Source organism: Podarcis tiliguerta (assembly GCF_965153285.1).
Source record: "Podarcis tiliguerta genome assembly, chromosome: 16".
Classification (NCBI taxonomy): domain Eukaryota; kingdom Metazoa; phylum Chordata; class Lepidosauria; order Squamata; family Lacertidae; genus Podarcis; species Podarcis tiliguerta.
The window spans coordinates 30,094,919-30,119,447 of NC_139549.1; the positions used below are offsets into that span (position 1 = coordinate 30,094,919).

Sequence of the window (24,529 nt, forward strand, 5' to 3'; positions counted from 1 at the left end):
ACAGAGAAGCTTCCAGAACCCTCTTGAATGAATTAGAATAGGAAAGATCTCTACACATCAGATCAATACTTTCTGCAATAAGAAATGGAAACTGACAGTGTTGACAGGGGAGAACCAGCCAATCAGCTAATTGCTGCATTCTGGTTTGGCTGCAGCTTCCGAGCCAAGGGCCAACGGAAGCCCCAGCGATGCTCCAGTGATATTTTTTTATTATGGACAAGGACCTGGGAGACCAGGGTTCAAATTCCCTGAAGCCCATGGGGTGACTTGGGGCCAGTCACTGTCTCTCAGCCTAACCTACCCTTGCAGGGTTGGTTTGATGTCAAAATGGAGAGGAAGAGAAGTTTGCAAGTCACCTTGAGCTCTTTGTTGAAAAAATGGGTGCTCTGTTTTGTTTTCCATGGGAACCGCTTTGAGCGAGAGATGCGTTTTCAGAAAACGTGGCATATACCGTATTTTTCGCTCTATAAGACGCACCAGACCACAAGACGCACCTAGTTTTTGGAGGAGGAAAACAAGAAAAAAAATATTCTGAATCTCAGAAGCCAGAAGAGGAAGAGGGATCACTGCGCCGTGAAAGCAGCAATCCCTCTTGCTGTTCTGGCTTCTGGGATAGCTGCACAGCCTGCATTCGCTCCATAAAACGCACACACATTTCCCCTTACTTTTTAGGAGGGGAAAAAGTGAGTCTTATAGAGCAAAAAATACGGTAAATAAAAATCACAAGGACTCTTGCTCAAGTCTCCCTTTCCCCAAAATCTGAAGCCAGCATCTGCTGATTCACTGGCCCGTTTTATTCAAGCAAACGGTAGTGCTACCTCGCCGTCTGAAATATTATGCCAGGCTTATCAAAATGCAGAGGTCCAATCCGTGTGCCAAATAAAAGCACTTTAATATAGAAGTGGAAAAATCAATTGATGCACAAAGAGGAGATACTGCTTGTGGCCAGCAACCATCAGAATGGAAACCATTTTTCAAGATTTTCACTTGAACCCAGCTGGGTGGGATGCCGGGGCCCATATATCTGTTCATTCCGACTGCATATTAATAGCATCCTTTTTCTAAGAGTACTGACCCCCCACCCCACTCTGCCCCTGTGCGCAGCGGCTGAATGAAGACCTAGGGGTCGAAATGGGGTCAGAAAGGGCCTGGAGCTGGAAAACAGGTTTACAAGGTACAGCATGAAAAAAACTAATTAGGAACTACAAACCGCAGAAATAAAGTGCATGGGCATATACAGAGTGCCCATGTGTGGGATGCAGCAGTATTCTCAGAAAATGCTGCTTCATTGCTTAAAAAACAAAGGGTATATAGCTGCTACTTGCTTTTTGTGCTAGTTTTAATGCATATATGCGTCTGGTTTTTGGTTTAAAATATTGCAAGTCACTTTGAGTTGCCATGACCAAAAAAGCAATGAACAAAATTATCGCCATCGTTATTAATTTTATTTCTTTAATTTTGTTGTTTGTTTCAAAGAACATTTGTTATGTTCTTCAGAATTGGGGCTGGGTTCAAAGATGACTTTGTATGCTCCTCAGGGGGTCATCGAATGCAGAAGTTGGGCAAGCCCTGATCTAAGGAGCATCTGTGGGTTGATGCCCTTTTATGCTCACAACCCTCTAGCAAGGCGGGCTAGACTGAAAGGCAGGGAAGGAGCCCAAGGCCCTCCACTGGAGCTATTGTGGCAAAGCTGGAGATCAAATGCAGGTCTCCCCAGTCCTAACCACTCTAACTACACCAGCTATTTATCTGCTGCCCAAGTACATAGGAAAAATGGTGTATGTTGCAATAAACTTGTTTCTTTTACCTTCCAAACACTGTGTGCTTCCTGTCCAGGTATGCACAGGATCGGAATGTGATGAAGCTGGAGAGAGGGAAAAACAGACAGACCTTACAAATCTGCCATAGAACACATCAATATTTCATATATATATACTCTCATGTCTGGTTACGCTGCCGTTTCTACGGGGATATTTATCACTCCTGTTATACAAAAATCTCCAAATGGGTCCGAACTTCAATGTCTAAAACTCCTGGTAGAGGACAAGGATCTAGAGATCACACTAAGGGTGGCCAAATTCTGTGCGACTGCCATAAAACTTAGGGAACAAGCTGTACTACCAAAATGATTAAGGTTTTAAATGACAATTTTAGGTTATATTTTAGTGATCAAGATTTAATATATATATTTTAACTGCCGCTATATCTGTATTGTCTCTGTTATACCCAATTTCAATTCAATGTATTCCTGTTTTGTTTTATGATTTTCCAGATATTGTAAGTGAGCTGGAACTGGTCTATGACCGTAATAATAAAATTCATTCATTCATATATATGTGGGTTATATACACCCAGGAGAATTTCACACACACACACACACATATATATATATATATATATATATATAATATATATATATATATATATATATATACACACACACACACACACCCTGGAGAATTTCAAAGAAGGCAAAAAATAAGGGGAGGGGTTTCTCATCTGGTGGTGTTGGACTACAACTCCCATCAGCCCTAGGCAGTGTGGTTAATGGGTCGTGGATAATGGGAGTTGTAGTCCAACAACCCATGGTAAAACGACAAGGATTCTACCTTTCCATTAACAGCCTTTTGGGTTGCTTGCAGAAAAATCAGAATAGTGCAAAGGGCAAGCAAGAGGATTAAAAGCAGTAACAGGATCGCGTAAGCCTTAAAAACAGCTAAGAGAGGCTGCGAAGGGTGAAACTGTTAGAACCAGCCCCAAGCTTTTCACAGAATTCTGCATGCTCCTTAAATGGGTTTGAGATAGAGGAGAGCCAAGCGACTACTCACAACTGGGACTTGTTATTGTTGGGTCCGGTATTAGCCATGCTGAGGACGCCACGTCCTGTGTGGGACAGGTTGGGCTTGAACTCATCTTTGAAAGGCTTCCCCCAATATGACTCTCCCCCTGAAATAAACATTATTATTATTATTATTACTGTAAGTCCACACCTGGTCACGCCACTCCCAAACACACAGACACAAGATACCGTATTTTCCGCTCTATAAGACGCAGCAGACCACAAGACGCACCTAGTTTTTGGAGGAGGAAAAGAAGAAAAAAAATATTCTGAATCTCAGAAGCCAGAACAGCAAGAGGGATCGCTGCGCAGTGAAAGCAGCGGTCCCTCTTGCTGTTTTGGCTTCTGGGATAGCTGCGCAGCCTGCATTCGCTCCATAAGACGCACCCAGATTTCCCCTTACTTTTTAGGAGGGAAAAAGTGAGTCTTATAGAGCAAAAAATACGGTATGTCAAAATGCCACAAGGAAAGGCTGTGCCATACTGAGACAAGCCACTGGTCCATTTAGCTCAGCACTGACTCTCCCCAGCAAAACCCGCCTGGCAACTTTCCTGACACCAGGTTAGAGACTTATTTTTCTCTCCCCGGGCTTTTGCTTTGTTACAAGCAATCCCTGCAGCTGTTATGAGGGACTGTTTTGTAAGACGGGTGGCTGTCCCGAGCACACCCAGCCGAATGAGGAAAAGCCTTTTGTAAGTGTATTTTTTTTACAGTGGTACCTTGGGTTACATACGCTCCAGGTTACATACGCTTCAGGTTACAGACTCTGCTAACCCAGAAATAGTGCTTCAGGTTAAGAACTTTGCTTCAGGATGAGAACAGAAATCGTGCTCCGGTGGCGCGGCGGCAGCGGGAAGCCCCATTAGCTAAAGTGGTGCTTCAGGTTAAGAACGGTTTCAGGTTAAGAACGGACCTCCAGAACGAATTAAGTGCTTAACCTGAGGTACCACTGTGCTGTGCAAAAGCAATACTGAGGCTAAAGAGGAAGCAGGCAGCCTCTGCCAGCCCCTAAGTAAAAGAAGGATTGGAAGGTATCAAGACAGGTGGAAGGGGCTGAGCCCTGTTTCCCCAATGGAGCAGACTCCATTGCCAGTAGCTTCTGGTCTGCCTCTCCTTATCCCTTCCCTTGGATTCTTCTCCCCTGCTCACTTTGCCGCCTACGTGTTCTGAAAGCCTCCCGAGTACAGCAGAGGCTTTTGGAAGCGGCTGTTCCGCCAGTGATGCGATTCCTCCAGAGGATCATTAAGGTTGTTCTGCAAGCCAAGCTACCTTCTTCTCTGCTTGTTGCAGATGCGTTTTCTGGTGTTTTGTTTCTGGTAATGATGCAAAGTGTGGGGAGGGGGGAGAGAAATCGACTGTATAACTCTGGGAATGACTCATCTCAGAATGTTCTCTCCTGATTAGGAATAGTCCTGGAGGAAAATGAAAATGTCACATCTGTCATAAATAACATGAAAGTGAGGAGCCTAAAGCAGATGAGCTGCATGCACTCAACCTGAGGGTCCCTTTTGTCTCTGCTCAAGGTGGGGACCAGCTCCTTAGAGGGCTCAAATGCTGCTGGGTTGCAAGTCCCACATGAATCGGAGGGAGGTTGGAGATTTTGGGGGCAGCTACATATGCCACATGAGGGTTCTGGGAGATGGATAATGGCCACATTTTGAGCAGAAGCTTCCGTGATCCCAGTGGAATCCAGCAAGGCAGATAGCAAGCTCATTCTCCCAGGGGCCTGTCTTTTGTTTTAGAACTAGCTACCCTGTGGCTCTCTGGATGTTGTGGGACTGCAGCTCCGATCATCCCAGACAACTGGTTGTGTGCAGAGCTGCTGAGATTTGGTCCAGCAGTGGAGGGTGGCAGACTAGCCCGTTCTGCTTTATGTAGCCACAAACAAGAGAGAGGCATTTGCAGGAATGGGGAAGGTTTGCAGAAGTTCTCATTTATAATCGGTGGGGGGGGGGGTACACAAACTGCTCATTGACTACTGAACATCCTCACTGGCCATGGAATGCTGACACTTACCGTATTTTTTGTCCCATAGGACGCACCTAGTTTTTTTGGGGGGAAATAAAGGAACCCCCCCCTTTATTCCCCCCCAAAAGCAGGTCGGGGAAACTGAACCAGGTCGAGGAACAGCGGGATGGCGGCGCTGCGCCTCCCTGCTGTCCCCCGAGCTTGTGGGGCTGGCCGATGTCTGCCCGGCGCGAGGAGCACTCTGCCTCAGGGTGCCCCGCGCGCTGGGCGGCAGGCTGCTATCCGCAGCGTGGGGAGCCCTGCGGGGAACTTCTGCAGGGCTCCCCACGCTGCGGATGTCTGTCCGGCGCGCGGGGCGCTCTGCTTCAGGGTGTGTCTCGCGCCAGGCGGCAGGCTGCTATCCGCAGCATGGGGAGCCCTGCGAGACCTCCCGCAGGGCTGCCTAGGCTGCGGATGTGTTCCCGAAGCGCCGGGCACTCTGCTTTCAGGGCGCCCGACGCTCCGGGAAGCAGGCTGCCTAGGCTGCGGATGTCTTCCTGAAGCCTGGAGAGCGAGAGGGGTCGGTGTGCACCGACCCCTCTCACTCTCCAAGCTTCAGCGAAAGCCTGCATTCGCCCCATAGGATGCACCCAGATTTCCCCTTCATTTTTGGAGGGGGAAAAGTGCGTCCTATAGGGCGAAAAATACGGTAGTTTGAACTGGTGGGAGGAGGAATGGAGTGTCCTGGAAGAAGGCACGACTAGATGGGACGTTGAGCCCAAAGCACTCAGTGCTGCAGCATTGGGTCACTTCTCCCACTTGTACGCATAAAAAAATGAGCTTACCCTCCAAGAAACCTATCCCACGGGTGGTATGTCCTGCATTGCCACATCCAAAACGGACTGAATCTTGCCCAAAATTGCCGGCATTTCTCTTGCCACTGGAAGAGGGGGGGGGGGGACACCTGTGGGTGTGCCACCTATGAGACTTCTTCTGCCTGAAGCGGCAGCTTCACCTTGCCTAATGACTGAGCCGGCTCTGGCCGATCCTTATGTTATCAGAACGGCACCGATGTCTGGGATGGACAGGAGTCCAAAGTGGTCGGGGAACATGCAGGCAGGGGGCAGGATGTGCGGGCAGGGGAGCACAAGGACAATCATGGGGAAGGGCCCACAATTTGTGGGGTTCTGTGCCACCCATGAGGCAGGTGTTGTGGGGCAGTGGAAGTGGGGACCCAAGGGGAAGAGACCAGGCAGCCTGAGACAGGCGGGACAGAAAGGAGGCGGGAGAAGAGTTGCAGGGAATCTCAGTGGTGGAAGACGCTGCCATGGTCCCTGGGAGAGTGATGCCTTCAGAATGTCTCCTCTCCTCCCCTCCGCGGTCTCTACACACACGGTGGGGCTTGAAGTGCAGGACTAGCTGGAATCGCTGAGAGTTTGCGCAGACCGCCTCAGACAAGGGGTTTTTGGTAAGCTGAAAGGGGCCTAGTCACGCTGTTGCTTGAACTGTCTGGATTGAAGACCAGAGAGAAGACTGGTCCAAGACCAGAGAGAAGAGACGGTGGAAGAAGATTGGAAGAAGTTTAAAGAATATTTGAAAAAACATGTTAATATTTAAATCTTAGAATAGCTTTGGAAGTGGATATACTTTTAGAAGTAGAAGATAGTGTATTTTAAAATAGTATTATTTGTAAGTGATAAAACGTGAAGATTTTTAATGGTAAAAGTAAGCGTGATTTTAAAAATGGTTAAAAATTATGATAAATGTAAACTGCTAAAGATGAGGTAAAATGAAAATCAGATGGGGGGACTTGGGGAAGCCCACCTAACAATGTTTAGAAAAAATAAGGATAAGACAAGAATTTGTTTGTATTGTTTGCTTTTCTGTTTGTGTTGTTTAGTTATGTTATAAAATGAATAAAAAAGTTTTTTTGGGGGGGGAATCAAATGTCTGGATTGGAGTGTGGGACTGCAGAAGTAGATCACCTAGGCAGCTGGTGCTTTGCCAATACAGTGGTGCCTCGCAAGACGGAAAACCCGCTAGACGAAAGGGTTTTCCGTTTTGGAGGTGCTTCGCAGGACGAATTTGCTATGGGCTTGCTTTGCAAGACGAAAATGTCTTGCGATTCCTGGGGTTTTTTTTTTCGCTCCCCACCCCCTTTTTCTAAGGCACTAAGCTGCTAATAGCCTTTTAGCAGCTAATCCGCTAATCCCTTAAGACTTTAATAGCCGCTAATAGCCGCTAATAGCGCTAATCCGCTAATGGGCTTGCTTCGCAAGACGAAAAAACCGCTAGACGAAGAGACTCACGGAACGGATTCTTTTCGTCTTGCGAGGCACCACTGTACAGTGGTACCTCTGGTTAAGTACTTAATTCATTCTGGAGGTCCATTCTTAACCTGAAACTGTTCTTAACCTGAAGCACCACTTTAGCTAATGGGGCTTCCGGCTGCTGCCGCGCCACCGCTGCACGATTTCTGTTCTCATCCTGAAGCAAAGTTCTTAACCTGAAGCACTATTTCTGGGTTAGCAGAGTCTGTAACCTGAAGCGTATGCAACCTGAAGCATATGTAACCCGAGGTACCACTGTAAAGAAATACACTTACAAAAGGCTTTTCCTCGTTGGGCTGGGTGTGGTCGGGACAAGGGGTGTGCTCTGGTATAAGGGGTGAGGTATCTTTTGTGGTATCCCGCTCACAAGGTGGATAGGTGGCGTTATGCAACAGGAGCAATCCTTTCAACTTTTCCAGTTAGCGAGCTGGCAGCCAGGGCAATTCTTCCGGCAGCAGTCTAGCACTGTAGCCATACCGAGCAGACGAGCTGCTGCTTTCTGCACTGGCTGCAGCTACCAGGCCAACCTCAAGGGCAGCCCCACATAAAGCACACTGCAGCAATCTAACTGGGAGAAGACCTCCAGTGCCTGAAGGGCAGTAGCCTGGCTATTCTGGGCTAGAAATGGCCCTCTCTTACAGAGCACAGTGACTGGCTGGCCACATAAGAGATGAGATACCACTTTTTTAGGTATCCTAAAATAGTGACTTTTAAATAGAAGGAGCAGGCGAGGGACACAAAAATAAATGATGTGTTTGTGTGTGCACAGGGTGGGTGTATTGGGGTGGGGGAGAAGAGACAGGCGTTTTCAATGCTTCCTCCCCAGAGATATTGAAGCGGCCATGCATTCTCCAGGCTGCTTCTCAAAACCATAGCAACTCAGCTCTGTTGCCACGGAAAAGATGTGCTCTCCCTTGCGAGCTTGATGCTTGCCACGCACAGGTGCCGTTTTAAACGAGGGGCCTATTAAAATAACAAAACCTGCGATATTCCAAACAAAAGGTGTAGGTGGGAAGCGCATCATGCATGGCGATTTCGAAATGAATTGCCACTTGGGTGGAAGGGGAGGCGGATGTGAAGGAAGGGGATTGGGCGAATGAAGTGGGAGGGCTTCTTGTTCAACCAACTGACAGCTTGCTTTCGTTCTCCCTCGTGACACTGGGGTTAACCTACAGTGTAGGTGTTCGTAACAATTCCCCAGACGGCCTCTTTGTTAAAGGAAAGGTGGCTTCAAAGGGGCTGGGGTGGCTTTTGAGCTGAAAAACAGCAAAAGGTGAGGTGCTTAACCCTCTCCCCGTTATCTGTTTTTTCTCCTCCAAATTGGCCTCCCAAGTGTTCCAGCCAATGGCGGAGGAGGAGGAGTGCGGGGGGGGGGGAGCGCACCGCCCCCGGCAGCGCGATCCCGGTGGGGTGCCATTGTGGCTCCCCCCCCGCCCGCCACACTCCCACAGGCAGCGTGCTATGCCCACAGGATGTGCGCCAGCCCCAGCCTCCTCTCCACCCCCCTAGTGCCGGAGCATGAAGCTCCGCCACTGGTTCCAGCTGCATGATTTTTCTTCGCAGAAAGGGGGGGGGGTCCCCAAATGGGAACCCGAAGGGGGCTTGGACATCCCCTAGATGTTGATGAAAGGTTTCAAACTTATGAATGCTGCCACTAAACTAGTTCTGTGGAAAACAAAGCCTTTGCTACAGAAGGGTCTGCACTAGCCTTGAGTTACCGTATTTTTCGCTCTAAAAGACGCACCAGACCAAAAGATGCACCTAATTTTTGGAGGAGGAAAACAAGAAAAAAAATATTCTGAATCTCAGAAGCCAGAACAGCAAGAGGGATCGCTGCACAGTCAAAGCAGCAATCCCTCTTGCTGTTCTGACTTCTGTGATAGCTGTGCAGCCTGCACTCGCTCCATAAGACGCACACACATTTCCCCTTACTTTTTAGGAGGGAAAAGGTGAGTCTTATAGAGCAAAAAATACGGTAATTTATTCTATCTCTGCCTCAGTGCATTTCACCTGTAAAATGGAACTATTCACTGAATGCTTTTGAAGCTCTCTTGGGGCATTTTTAGTGTTTGGTGCAAGAACTGCAAGCTCAGGTGTGGATTTGTTCCTGTATACACCGGTCACCCCAGAATATGGTGCTTGGGGTGCAGCGTGTAATTCTGATCCCCTGTGCTGCCATTTTGAGACTGTCCTTAGCTGGCGAAAGATGGGGTGCTAGTAAAAACTAAAAATCCTAGGTACAGTAGTTGTTGTGTTGGTCTACAGGGGGTGGGGGGAAATCAAAAATCCACTTTAGGCCACCACCGCCACCTTTATTTGGACGAAAACAACAACAACACCAACAATCACAAAGAGCAAGGGTTTCATGTTCTCCCTTGGAAAGTGGGCTGCAGAATAAGGAAGGAGACAAAACCAGCTGCCGGCTACCTCAGCCCATGGTAGAATACCCAACCCACTGCCTTTGTGTACCCAGTTACTTAAGAATTAAAAATATGAGAGGTGGTGATGGCTAATGGGGATAATGAAGTGAGTTGGGAGTTGATTTGAAGGGTGATGTGTGTGAATAGGAACTGCCCTGGAGAAGAGCCATAACTTAGAGGTAGAGCATCTCTAAGCAGGAATGTCCCCTGCCCAATAGCCTGCCAAACCACAGTCAGCCAGTGCCTACAACAGAGGTAAGCAGGGTGCCAGTCCACTGTCCCTCAGACCTTGTGAGGGGCCAGACTATATATATATATATATATATATATATATGCAGGTTTTGGTGTCCTCGGGTGTCTTCCCGTGTAAAAGTTGGGGTGTCTAGGCGACGTTTCGACGAGGTCTCACTCGTCATCTTCAGGCTGGTGCTTTCGGCTTCTTGTTACTGGAACAGAGCAGGATCTCAGTGTTTGAGTTCCTATAAATACTGTTGAGGAGGTGTGGTGTATAGCCTCCAATGTTCTGGGCAGAGAGGAGGTTCCCAGGCTAGTGTGCCTTTTCTTCTTTTGTTCCTTAATTACTTGAGGGATATCTTGAGTGATTTCTTGAGTGATTTCCTGAATCCCACTTAGGTGGGTCATTAGGTGTGGATTAGTTGCTAAAGCCTTCGTGTCTTGAACTCTTGAACTTTGTGAAGAGTTTTTCTGAGAAGATGGCTGTACTGCACTTGGTTGTGCTCTGGCTTGGCTTCGTGTATAGGGGCGAGCTGTGGTTTTGTGGCCTGTGCCAGCCAAATCTGTGTAGGGATTGCAGGGGGGTGCAGCATCCGGAGGTGCCACCCTGGTTTGGCTACTGGATGGTGTCTGTAATTTATCTGTGGAGAGGGTCTGGGTTTGGGTCTGGTGTGGTTGATTGGTGATGGCGTTCTGTGTGCCTCTGGATCTGGTGTCAGATTTTGTGGGGAGGGCTAATTTCCAGATGTCTGGCAAGCGGGATGTGTCGTCACGCTTGTTCATGTTGTGAGGGTGTTTCTCTATCTCGATGGCTTCCATGATTATTCTCTTGTGGTGATGTTCCACAAATAAACTCCGTAGCCAAGACTCTCATCTCCAGAACCAAACGCCTGGCTGACGAAGACCACTTGACAACTGAGTTACAGAATCTCTCAAATGTGTTAATTGCCAATGGATACCAGCAAAACAGGGTTACGAAGCTAATCCAAAAAGAAACACCCCCCAAAAACCAAGACACAGAAGAAAACAATGGCATAGCCCTCCTTCCTTATATCAAGGGCACTACAGATAAAATTAGCAAAATCCTCCATAAACACAATATCAAAACAGCCTTTTGCACCAACCAAAAAATAGCCAATATCCTCAGAAACCCCAAGGATAAAATTCAGTTGGAAAACCAAGGGGTCTATGAAATACCCTGCAAAGTCTGCCCAGCCACGTACATTGGACAAACAAACAGACGAATAAATGCACGTATCGCAGAACACAAGAATGCCGTCAAAAAAGAAGAAAAAACTTCCTCTCTTTTCCAACACATGAAAGAAACAGGACACGAAATTAATTTTGCAGATTCCAAATTGCTCTTTAACATGGAACATCACCACAAGAGAATAATCATGGAAGCCATCGAGATAGAGAAACACCCTCACAACATGAACAAGCGTGACGACACATCCCGCTTGCCAGACATCTGGAAATTAGCCCTCCCCACAAAATCTGACACCAGATCCAGAGGCACACAGAACGCCATCACCAATCAACCACACCAGACCCAAACCCAGACCCTCTCCACAGATAAATTACAGACACCATCCAGTAGCCAAACCAGGGTGGCACCTCCGGATGCTGCACCCCCCTGCAATCCCTACACAGATTTGGCTGGCACAGGCCACAAAACCACAGCTCGCCCCTATACACGAAGCCAAGCCAGAGCACAACCAAGTGCAGTACAGCCATCTTCTCAGAAAAACTCTTCACAAAGTTCAAGAGTTCAAGACACGAAGGCTTTAGCAACTAATCCACACCTAATGACCCACCTAAGTGGGATTCAGGAAATCACTCAAGAAATCACTCAAGATATCCCTCAAGTAATTAAGGAACAAAAGAAGAAAAGGCACACTAGCCTGGGAACCTCCTCTCTGCCCAGAACATTGGAGGCTATACACCACACCTCCTCAACAGTATTTATAGGAACTCAAACACTGAGATCCTGCTCTGTTCCAGTAACAAGAAGCCGAAAGCACCAGCCTGAAGATGACGAGTGAGACCTCGTCGAAACGTCGCCTAGACACCCCAACTTTTACACGGGAAGACACCCGAGGACACCAAAACCTGCATTCCTGTACCCGTGAAAATCTACGAAAGCAAATATATATATATATATATATATATATGGGGGAGAACGAATTCCTATGCCCCACAAATAACCCAGAGATGCATTTTAAATAAAAGCACACATTCTACTCATGTAAAAACACGCTGATTCCCGGACTGTCCGTGGGCCAAATTCAGAAGGCGATTGGGCCGGATCCGGGCCTTAGTTTGCCTACCCATGGCCTACAATATGGAACTAGATGAACTGATGGTTTGACTCAATACAAGGTAGTTTCCTGTGTTGATTTGGGCAGCAAATAATTTATCTGGGAGGCATTTGGAGGTCTATTGGCTTGTGTTTTGTGGAATTTAAATTCCAGACACATTTTCTGAATTTTAATCTATTCTTACAAATTAGCAAATGCATCATTATTATTAAAAAAACACAAATTCATACAAGATTGTGCCCTCTTTCTCAATGGCGCACGTCCTCTGCTTCGGTGTGATGCCTAAGCGGGCACCTGAGATCGCCTGGTTGCCACATAGTGGCACTTCCCAGTCTTGCTTGTGGATTGGCATGGCAGTTAAACCCATTTAATACAATGCAGAGGGAGCCTTGGGGCAAATCCTCCCTAGTTTCTGGAAATTGAAGTCTCTGAGCTTTTATCTCTCTCCCTCTCTGTGAAACGGGGAGCAGCACAGCGCACATTACAGCAAATCCTTAAGACCGATTACCACAAGGAATTTCAAATGCCACATGACTCGTTAAGATAAAGGAATATTTCTAGTCTGGCTGCAATGTAAATCAGGCTTGCCTCAGGACTGAAATAGTGAATTAGATTAAGAGGAAGGTAACATTCTGATTGCTTCTTCTAAGCACGCATCTGAAGCTTCCCTCTTAAACAGCTGCATAGAGTAAATGGAATCTTAAATAGCTACCGTATTTTTTGCACCATAACACTCACTTTTTTCCTCCTAAAAAGTAAGGGGAAATGTCTGTGCGTGTTATGGAGGGAATGCCTAGGGGTGGCATGCCTACGGGTTTCCCTCCTCTAAAAACTATGTGCGTGTTATGGTCGAGTGCGTGTTATAGAGCGAAAAATACGGTACATACCGTTAAGAGAACGAAAAACAGTATATTGAGCCAGAATGCCACTTATTCCACAATTGGCAATGTAACCACTCCAGTTCTTTAATACTCTTGGTTGTTAATTTTAAATATTCCATGTACCGCACTCCAAAGGCTTAGAATGCGTAACATCTGCTTTAACACAACCTCCCCAAACGTATTGTTGGCCTCCATCTGTTCTGAGAGACAATGTTGTGTGCCGGGGGGGGGGGGTTGAAGTCAAACTGCTAAGTGATTTCCCTGGGACGCAAGCCTGGGCGGTGTGTATGGAGGTCTTGCGCTGCCTAGACAACAAGAGCCCACTCTCAGCCTCGCTGATGTGGCCCAAAGGAAAGCAGACAAATACATTTGGCACCAGCTTGGCTGCAGAAGTTGCCGGAAGGATGCAGACAAGGTGCCATGCAACCATTTTAGGGACTCCAGTCTGGATTTGTGTAGAGATTTACTGTATTTTTCGCCCTATAGGGCGCACCGGCCCATAGGGTGCACCTAGGTTTTTTTGGGGGGAGGGAATAAAGAAAAAAAAAATTCCCCTCCAGGCGTGGGGCTGGGGTGGGGGAAGCCCGAGCTTCCCTCGACCCTAGCCCCCAGAACAGGCTGCTATCCACAAGCCTTGGGAGCCTGGCGGGAACTCCCGCCGCACTCCGAAGGCTTGCGGATAGCTCCCTGAAGCCTGGAGAGGGAGAGGGGTCGGTGCACACCGACCCCTCCCGCTCTCCAGGCTTCAGAGAAAGCCTGCATTCGCCCCATAGGACGCACACACATTTCCCCTTCATTTTTGGAGGGGAAAAAGTGCGTCCTATAGGGCGAAAAATACGGTACTCCTTATACAGTCATAGCTCGGGATGAATACGCTTCAGCTTAAATATTTCCGGGTTGCGCTCCGTAGTGATCCGGAAGTAACAGAGCACATTATGTCCGGGTTTCGCTGCTCGCGCATGCGCAGACGCTCAAAATGACGTCACGTGCATGCGCTGAAGCAATGAAACGCGACCCACGCACGCACAGACGCACAGTTGCATGTTGCGTTCACTTCAGGATGAGAACGGGGCTCTGGAATGGATCCCGTTCACATCCAGAGGTACCAATGTACAGTGGTACCTCCGGTTACGAACTTAATCTGTTCCAGAGGTCCGTTTGTAACCCGAAACCGCTCGTAACATGAAGCGCGCTTTCGCTAATGGCGCCTCCCGCTGCTGCCTCGCGACTTCCGCTTGCATCCCAGGGCAAAGTTCGCTACAAGGGGCATCTACTTCCAGGTTAGCGGAGCTCGTAATCCGCAGCCTTCGCAAGGAGGACGGTATGTAACACGAGGTTCCACTGTATATATTTAATCTGCAACTGAAAGCACACTCAATTAAAGTTATAAGTTCTTTAAACTGTAAAAGAGAGTGTCTTGCATAGTTTTTAAGGGGGGGGGGCAGGGAGAGAACGAAAGGGTCAAACGACCCAGGGCTGTCTTCCACATACTCTGCAAATGGGAACTACAGTCTAATTTCCCACACTTTCCACAAGTCTCTCGGTCTCTGCTTCTGCCATCTGATAACCGCAGCAATAACTGAAACCCGATCCCTCAGGGATATTGTAGCGGGGGGCGGGGTGGGTGGGTACGCTGGTAATCTGTGCGCAGTCACAGGTATAGGATCCGTGGCAGCGCAGAGCGGCCTTCCCTGCCCAGGTCAAGAGAGAGTTTGCTCTCTTTGTGTCTGTGATTTAGCCACACGGCTCTGAAGCATGCAATAAGAGTGACTTCCCCTAATTCACTCTGAATGATGGCGGCTGCTGGGAAGAGCTCCTTTCCAGAATCGCTTAAGCGGCGGCTTTGCAAAAGTTGCTACAAGCTCCGAGGGAGGGAACTGAGGCCCGCTGAGCCAGCAGGCGTACTCAAGTCGAATTCAAGGGAAGCGAGCAGAGATGGAAACAAGATGGAAACGTTGCCCTCAGTGTGGAGATAACTTATCTTCTTCTTTTTAAACAAAAGAAGAAGAATGAATCAAGTAAAGTCCCCTTCTGGGAGTTTTATTGGCACTTGCAGTTCGGTTCCCTGCAATTCCTACTACGAGGATTTACAGTTTCCCCCTTCAGATGGTACTTGTGTCATGGCCCCAAACTGGGGGTCAAACATTTAAAGCACTATGACACCACTTCAAAAAGTCATGGCTTCCCCCAGAGAATTCTGGGGGCTATAATTGGTTAAGGTTGCGGTACCAGAGGTACAATTCCCATAGTGGTTTAAAATTCAACCCCTTTTCACAGAGAACTACGAAGCCACAACTGTTTAAAGTGGTGCTGCAGTGCTTTGTGTGTGCAGTGTGAATGAGGCCCAGGAATAACAGAATCACAGACGTGTGCAGCTGGAAGGGGCCACAAGAGTCATCCAGTCCAACCCCTGCAATGCAGGAAACTTTCATCCAACATGGGGCTCGAACCCATGAGCCTGGGATTAAGAGTCTCATGCTCTACCGACTGAGCTATCCAGCCTCATATGCAGTGTGCCACTCCAAAAGTAAGGGACGCGGGTGGCGCTGTGGGTTAAACCACAGAGCCTAGGGCTTGCCAATCAGAAGGTTGGCGGTTCAAACGGGTGAGCTCCCGTTGTTCAGTCCCAGCTCCTGCCAACCTAGCAGTTCGAAAGCACATCCAAGTGCAAGTAGATAAATAGGTACAGCTCCGGCGGGAAGGTAAAGGGCGTTTCCCTGCGCTGCTGTGGTTCGCCAGAAGCGGCTTAGTCATGCTGGCCACATGACCCGGAAGCTGGCTCCATCGGCCAATAAAGCGAGATGAGCACCGCAACCCCAGAGTCATCCTTGAATGGACCCAATGGTCAGGAGTCCCTTTACCTTTTACTCTAAAAGTAGCCTCAGGCTGAAGACTGATCTACTACCCGCTCCTTCCCACGTGGATCTGTTGGCACCAGAGCCTGCATCTGAATCCCTAGGAGACACTTCAGCCAGCAGACTCCGACTGGACCGCAGACCCTTTGGGGGAAAAAGGACTGAGTGCTTGACCACATGATGGGCTTTAAAAGACATGTCAGAAAGCACCTGGTCCAAAGAGGTGAGTGGGGAGGCTGAATTTTGCCCCCAGGACCCCCAAGCCAGTGAACTAATCAGATAAGTCTTCAGCTTGCTTTATTACCTGCCCTGCAAATGTTTGGGTTGGACTAGATGGCCCTTGGGGGTCCCTTCCAACCCTATAGTTCTCTGATCTGCTATCTGCAAAAGAACCGTGGGCAACCTGAAAGCATGCAAAGCATCTAGCAAGTCTAACGAGACAGATATTTGATGGCTCTTGCTTGGATGCGTCCTGAGTCACTGATTCTAAGAGATAGGACGGGTCAGCTGGGTTCAGGAGAGTGCCCTTGAGAATATAATAATAATAATAATTTATTATTTATACCTCGCCCATCTGGCTGAGTTTCCCCAGCCACTCTGGGCGGCTCCCAATCAAGTGTTAAAAACAGTACAGCGTTGGCTCATGCCCACTAGCATCCGCGTGGGGCTGGCTGCAGCCCCGCACGATCAGGGGAATCCTCGGGCCGCCTCACGCCCTGGGCCAGCCAATTGGATGGCTGCAGGGGCGGAGCTAGCTGGGTCATTTAAGGACGACGCGGCCCAAGAACGCCCCTTTTCCTCTTCAGTTTAGCCGCGGTTTCCCACCCACCCTCCCTCGAAAATATTAAAAATTTCCCTGAACAGGGCGTCTTCAGATGTCTTTTAAAGATAGGATAGCTGCTTATTTCCTTCACATCTGAAGGGAGGGTGTTCCACAGGGTTCCCTGTAACCTCACTTCTCGCAATGAGGGAACCGCCAGAAGGCCCTCGGCGCTGGATCTCAGTGTCCAGGCTGAACGATGGGGGTGGAGACGCTCCTTCAGGTATACAGGACCGAGGCGGTTTAGGGCTTTAAAGGTCAGCACCAACACAGATCTCTCAGAACCGGTGTTATGTGGTCCCAGCAGCCACTCCCAGTCACCAGTCTAGCTGCTGCATTCTGGATTAATTGCAGTTTCCGGGTCACCTTCAAAGGTAGCCCCACATAGAGCGCGTTGCAGTAGTCCAAGTGGGAGATAACTAGAGCATGCACCACTCTGGAGAGGCAGTCCGTGGGCAGGTAGGGTCTTAGCCTGCATACCAGCTGGAGCTGGTTCGCCACTTCATTCATGGGGCATCTGCCTTTGTCTATGCTGTTCTTGACCGCCTTTCAAGGTGTCCACACCAGCAAAGAAAGCAAGGGCAGATCTGGGGAGTGGGCAGGAAGATGCGGGGGGAGTATATGAGGAACAAGAAAACTTTTGTTCTTAACTTCACGACGCGATCGAGGGACTAATAGCAAGATTTAACTTGGAAGGAACCGGCCATTCTGGAGCCAGGAGCAATTCCACAAACATCTCTTTCATTCTGAACATAACGAAGGCCTTGCTTGAAGCCAAAGCATCTCTCTCTGCCCCCCGCCCCCATTCTGCAGTTCTCAAAATGACCTACTCTGGAGTGGGTTTGGGGGGAGGCAATGCAGCTAATGCACAGCAAACAATTTAAGAACTGCAGTTTGGGTGAGGTCTGTGGCTCACAGAGCTGCTGCCAGTCAGTGTTGGCGGTGCTGAGCTAGAAAGACCAATGATGTATCTCGGTATTTCGTTCAACAATTAATTCAAGGCATGTGAATCATTACAATGAACCTGAAAACAAATCACATTTCCATTTCCTAAAATCCTAGAGGAAACAAGCTTTAACATTCTATAATGTAACCACTTGGGTTGTCAATAAAGCAAAGGGCCATCAAGGAATTCCAATTAGTCCCGTTAAGCTTAATGCTTCCGTTCCAATAACCGAAAAATTCACCAAGCACACTTATCCTGCCAATTTGCTTTACCTAAAATAGTCTATCCCCTCCCCTTTCATAAATGGTGGGCATAAAAATATAAACAGTATGCCGAGTCTGAATTAAGGTTGTTGCACCCTAAGGTGTTGACTGTAAACAGAAGGGATAAGCAGGCAGCCTGTTGCAACCACCGGCTGAAGGGGTTTCCAGCTTTAAAAGATGGGATTCATTTCAAATCATGAGCGACCCAACTGCAGGTAAGGAATCGACCCATTTTGCTTACCTGTTCCCGTTCCCGTTGGATCTCCTCCTTGGATCTGTGGAATCAAAAGATATAGAAGGTTTAGGGTGGGAAGAGGTGGGGAGAAAGGAATCAGATGGAATAATTGGATGCCAAGGAGGCAAAGCCGCTGTGGATGGGCAGACCCCGAGTCAAGGAGCTAGATTACTTGTTGTGGATAGGGTGGTACTTCCTTGGAAGGATCAAGTGTGCGGTCTGTGAGTACCCTGTATTCAGCTCTGTCATTGGTTGGCCACCATGAGAACAGGATCCTGAGCTAGGTGGGCCACTGACCTGATCCAGCAGGTTCTTCTTAAGTTCTAATGCAGCTGACTTTTAGAAGACATCTGAAGGCAGTCCTGTTTAGGGGAGTTTTTAATGTCTGATGTTTTATCATGTTTTTAATACAGTGGTACCTTGGAAGTCAAACGTAATCTGTTCTGGAAGGACATTCGACCTCTGAAATGTCTGTTTTCTTGCAAATAGGAAGAGCCAATCGGAAGCCACTTGTCTGCTGCGTTGGACATTCCGAAAAACGTTCAAAAACCAGAACACTTACTTCCGGGTTTTTGATGTTCGGGAGCTGAAATGTTTGGCAATGGAGACGATCGAAAACCAAGGTTTGACTGTTTTCTGTTGGGAGCCGCCCAGAGTGGCTGGGGAAGCCCAGCCAGATGGGCAGGGTATTAATAATAATAATAATAATAATAATAATAATAATAATAATAATAAATAACAACAACACCAACAAGGGAATGGGACCCTTGCTTCCTCTCTTGTCTTCGCTCTAGTTATCCCCACATATGTGTGGGTTGTGTGGAACTGATGTATATGCACTGGCAATTTCATGTGCTAAAAGGTAATTATTGCCACATCTATATCCCTCCATTCCTCCTAGGAGCTCAAGGTAGCAGACATTGCTCTCCCCTTCTCCATTTCATCCTCGCAGAACCCCTGTGAGGTAGGTTAGGCTGAGAGATAGAGACTGGCCCAAGGTGAGCCCAGCAAGTGGAGATTTGAAACCTGGTCTTTGGGGTCCTGGTCTGGCACTCTTAGCACCGAGTCCCTTGGAGTAATGCAGTTCAGAGTCTGGCCTTTCATATCGCCCAGTGAACCCAAGTTTCAAATGTCACAAGCCATGGAGTCTGAATGAAAACTGAGCGATGACAACATTCTTCCTTTCTGAGTGCTTGGAAACGGCTGATGACAGCCTGACATATTCAACGCAGGTTGCTAGGCAATCAGATGTTGCTCTTACTCCAGAAAAGTGATCTTTTTCTCAAGGAATATTCTCTTTCTATTAACGTCAGCCTTATTTTTTTGTCTGTGGCAAATTCTAGTCCAGAAGGAGATTTGAAAAAAACACAACACACACACACAAAACCCCCACAAAGAGTGAAAATTAATACCTCTTGACATAACTATAGTTTTCTGCTCTGGTCATAAAACACTGGAGATAAAAAAGCTTTCTCCCCCACTCCCAATACTCACCACAAAATTACGAATTGATCTGTGAAAAATAGTCCCGTCGTAGTAATTTTTCTTGCACAGTTTAATGAAGTTTTCACAGGTTTTAGGAGTCTGGAAAACAATAAAAAAGCATTAGGCAATTGTAATTAAAGAATGTCTTTCGCACAGTCAAAACAATGATTATGTGTTTCCATTCTTCTTTTTAACGCCCATTGTATCACACATACAATGACGCATTACCTGGCTGGAATTGTTCCGGTTTGATTTACCAAGCAAAACAATATTTCTACGCAGGTCTCAACGTATTCCTCCCCCCCCCCAACAATATTGTAGACTATTTCCCGTCAAACTAGCGCTAACATGTCTCTGTTCTTTATTTCCTCCTGCCAGCTTTCTATTTTACCATTTCAACAGCAATTTCTTTTCGGACGAAGTTGTACTAAACCTAGGCGAACTGGAATTCAGATGAAATCATGAACTTTCCCCTCCTGGAACTTTAAGAACCAAGACAAGTCCTGCTGGATGAGACCAAAGGCCCATCTAGTACAGTAATCTGTTCTCAAAGTAGTCTCTACCAGATGCCTCAGGGAATCCTCTAAGCAGGACGTTGAGTGCAATAGCACCCTACTTCCTGATCTTCCATAGCAATAGAATTCAGAGGCATGGTGCCTCTGATCTTGCTACATTCAACAGACCTGTAGGAAAAGAGGCAATCTTTCAAATATTTGTATGGCAGTAGATTCGACGCAGACAAAGTACCAGCACACAACTATGTAATTCTCTACCTTTAAAGCCCTATACGGCCTAGGACCCTCGTACCTACGGGACCGCCTCTCCTGGTATGCCCCACAGCGAAACTTACGGTCTTCAAATAAAAACATCTTGAAGGTCCCAAGCCTCAGAGAAGTTAGGCTGGCCTCAACTAGAGCCAGGGCTTTTTCGGCCGTGGCTCCGATCTGGTGGAACACTCTGTCACAAGAGACCAGGGCCCTGCGGGACTTGACATCTTTCTGCAGGGCCTGCAAGACAGAACTGTTCCACCAGGCCTTTGGCCAGGGCACAGCCTGACTCCCTCCCTCGGCAATCTTCGCAGAGCTCTGGCCCAATGGTTGCCAGTGGCTTGAATTAATTAATTTTATAATGAATGATTTTAGAGTTTTGTTTGTGCTGTACTTTTGTACTGTTTTATTGTTGTTAGCCGCCCTGAGCCCGGCTTCGGCTGGGGAGGGCGGGATATAAATAAAATTTATTATTATTATTGTTGTTGTTGTTGTTGTTGTTGTTGTTGTTATTATTATTTACCACAAGATGTAGTACCCACTTGGGTGGCTGTTAAAAAATTACAGAAATTCATAGAGGATATCAATGGCTGCTAGTCTTTATGGCTATATTATTTCCTCCAGGATCAGAGTTGCCATGTCTCTGAATACAAGTCACTGGGGAACAACAGCAGAAGATGGGCAATTGGGCTTCCTGGAGGCATCCAACTGGCTACAGAGGAAAACGCGTCTCTGGATCCAACAGGCCTCTGGTCTGATCCAGCGGGGGATTCTTTGTGCATTCTTACGAGCACAACTACCGTATTTTTCGCTCTATAAGACGCACCAGACCACAAGACGCACCTAGTTTTTGGAGGAGGAAAACAAGAAAAAAAATATTTTGAATCTCAGAAGCCAGAACAGCAAGAGGGATCGCTGCGCAGTGAAAGCAGCAATCCCTCTTGCTGTTCTTGCTTCTGGGATAGCTGTGCAGCCTGCATTTGCTCCATAAGACGCACACACATTTCCCCTTACTTTTTAGAAGGAAAAAGTGAATCTTATAGAGCAAAAAATATGGTAACTGTCTAACTGGATGACTCTGTTTTTAAGTGGTGAATGATGGCATAGTTGAAAGGGCAGATAAAGCAAGTATGTTCATTTTTGTCAGTGAATCAAAATGAAAATAAGCAGCTTTTAGCAATAGCTGGTACACAGCCTGTGATTTTTTTTTTTTAAAAAGGAGCAACACAGTTGGGGCAATAAACACATTTTGCGATGACTCTCTTAAAAGGCAAGGAGGGGAGGAATGAAATTAGCTGGAAGCCGAAGTGCCTGTGAGAATACAAAGTCCCACTTCAGCATTCTAGAAACCAATAACAAAACCTACCCGAGGTTGATAAGAGACAAATTGCTTCTTTACTTTGGAACTATTTTGTGGGCTGCAGCTTGGTAAATGAGGACAACCACTTCCCTGCAATTTCCCCCTTCCTCCTGTAAAAAGCTATCAGTGCGTTCCCATGGCCACTGCGTGCATCGCGCAAGGCAGACAATGCTCCGGCAAGCAAGTGGTTTCTTAGCAACCTTATCAGAACGAAGCGCGGTTAGAAACCAGCCCAGGTTTCTTTTCCCTGTCGGAAAGAGAAGCCAATTTCATCCTTCCAGCAGGTACAGAAGTGACACCTTCATTCCTCAATTACGTAACAATCTTATGCTCTGAATCTTTCCTTTACTTTCTTTCAAAGCAACAACAACAACAACAACCCAGCTGTCACTATATAATTGGACCCCACCTGAGAGGGTCCATAAGGAAGGAGGCAGTTTTGGTAGGGGGGTCCCGAGTCATTTAGGACTTTAAAGGTGCTGTAACAAGCACCTTGAATGAGGCCCACAAATGAACTGAGAGCGGTTTTAAAACGGGGTTGCATGAGATCTAAACGGAACCTCAGCCAGTAATCTGGTTGCTGCTTTTTGAACTAACTGAAGTTTTTGAAGTCACCTTCAAGGGCACCCCATAGAAAAAGTGCATTGCAATAATCCAGTCTGGGAATTAGCAGAGCATGGAGTACTGTGGTCAAATAATCTTTGTCCAAGAGGGGTCATAACTGGTAGAATTCAGGAGCACCCCTAAGCTGTGAACCTGCTCCTTTCAGTACAACCCCACCCAGTGGCTCCTAGCGATGGTGTCTATGTCCTACCTCCACTGAATGCCACTCGCTGCTGCACTCAAGACCTGTCTACAGGCTTCCTGTAGGCATCAGGTTGGCCACTGTGAGAACAGAACGCTGGACTACATGGGCCTTTGGCTTGAGCCTGCTGCACGGCCTTTCTTATGTTCTTGTATACCATCTTTCTAAACCTCTAACTATTGATATCCTAGCTATTTCTCACTTATACAGTCATGCTCAAGCAATGACATCTGAATCTTTAGGTATGAATCAAGACAAGCACATGTACCTTACTGATGCGCCAACCAGGGATATCCCATTCTTATATCAATGGCATTTATTTTCCACATTTTATTATTATTATTATTTAAATCGTTTATTAATTTTCCAATAAGAACATCTAGTTAACATATATCAAATCCAATCCAATCCAATTTTCCACATTTTATTATTTTTATTATTCCACATTTTATTATTTATTAATAAAGTAGTATCTTAGCTTCTAATACCAACAGATGCCGATATTAAGCCATGATCATCAGCCCACCTGTCAGTCCTTATTCCTGCTACCTTTAATCAACCAACCAACCAATAAACTAATTATAGCCTGTAGCCTCATAAAAATACAGCCGGGTGGAATGCAACATGATAAACAGCAACAATGCAATAAAATCAACAAAAGCATCAATCAATAAAGATTGGTTGGCAATAATGAAACCCGCATTTCAAAGGTCTGTTTGAATACAGTTTTCAGAAGAGGTCCAAAAACAGGCAGGGATAATTCCTGTTGAACCTCTACTGGCAGAGACTTCCACATGGCAGGCTTGCCACGCTACAGAGGAAGGGTCTGGAACATGGAGTTTAGGTTCCATCTAGGTCTACTCTACTGTGTGTGTTATAATCTTCAGAGTTCCCCTATGTTTGTTGTTTTAATTTAAAAAACTCAGTGCAAGAAAGAAGACTAGGGCAAAACATCTCCCTGATGTGCTGGTTTTTTGTTTGTGCAAATGTTTCTTTTTTAAAAAATTAAATGGGTGCTTTAAAAAAAAAAGACCTTCCCCACCCACTGGTTGAAGTGGTACAGTCAATTCTTGCCACCTTGGTCTACTACTATCATTCTACTGCGCATGTGCAGGCCAGGAGTGCTTCATCAACTCTCAGGGGTCAAAAGAGAGTGCTATGCTCACACCTGTGTTATCACATCGGCACCATCATCAACACTGCGATGGATTTTTACATCTCTTGGATTTCAAATTGCTTTAAGCTGCTTTGGGAGCCAATCTTAACGGAAAAGCATGCGCAAGTCAATTAAACAGGCAAGCCTCGCTTGCAGCCAGAAGGCTGCTCGAGCCAGACAAAATCCATGTATTCGCAGACATGCCAAGTCTACTGATTTTAGCATTTTCGCAAGCCGACTACTGACGTGCCTGCCTCTCTGCAAGCCCGCTGCTTTTTTATCGGTTGCCGGGGCTTTCAAAGGCAGAATGTGCCAGCAGTTCAGTCATTAGACCAAGAGCTTTGTTATCGCTGTGCGCCTGGGGGGCCCTCTTCCCACCCCCTCACTTGCTCCAAGGGGATATTTTCAATCAATTCTGCCCAGCCAGCTGTCAGATACTGTGAGATACTGCAAAACCTTTGGACGTCAAAGATTGGGGGGGGGGGTGCTTCAGGACGGGGGGGGGGGACGCCTTTCGGCACTACCCAGTCGTTGCTCTTCTACTGTTAGTTACAACCGGAATTGGAACTGACACTTGGCTGACGTGGCTCGTATTCTGCCCAGTCAGGGTTTCCCAAACTTCTGAGTTCGTTGACCCCTTGATGAGCTTATAAAAGTGACCATCAACCCCAACCTGAATTCTCAGGATGCTGTTGGACTCCAGTTCCCACCAGTCCCAGTCAGCATGGCCAGTGGAGGGCAATGCCTGGAGGGCCACAGGCTCCGCTTCCTTGACATTAAGGGCTCACACTTGCTTTACAAGTAGGGGTCAGAAATCTCCTCCATCCTGAGTGCCACATTCCCTTCTGGGAGAGCAGGAACACGC

General features: G+C 47.2%; 1 protein-coding gene across 1 annotated transcript in view; it reads right to left on the bottom strand.

Moving 5' to 3' along the window:
* Window positions 1–24,529, bottom strand: part of PPIL2 (peptidylprolyl isomerase like 2) — a 78,542-nt gene that overhangs the window by 14,492 nt on the left and 39,521 nt on the right. Inside the window, exons 13-16 of the mRNA XM_083418326.1 lie at window positions 19,586–19,675; window positions 18,098–18,131; window positions 2,829–2,946; window positions 1,808–1,864 (exon numbers count right to left, since the gene is read on the bottom strand). Of these exons, the coding sequence (XP_083274452.1) occupies window positions 1,808–1,864; window positions 2,829–2,946; window positions 18,098–18,131; window positions 19,586–19,675 (299 nt within the window). The remainder of the gene's footprint in view (window positions 1–1,807; window positions 1,865–2,828; window positions 2,947–18,097; window positions 18,132–19,585; window positions 19,676–24,529) is intronic.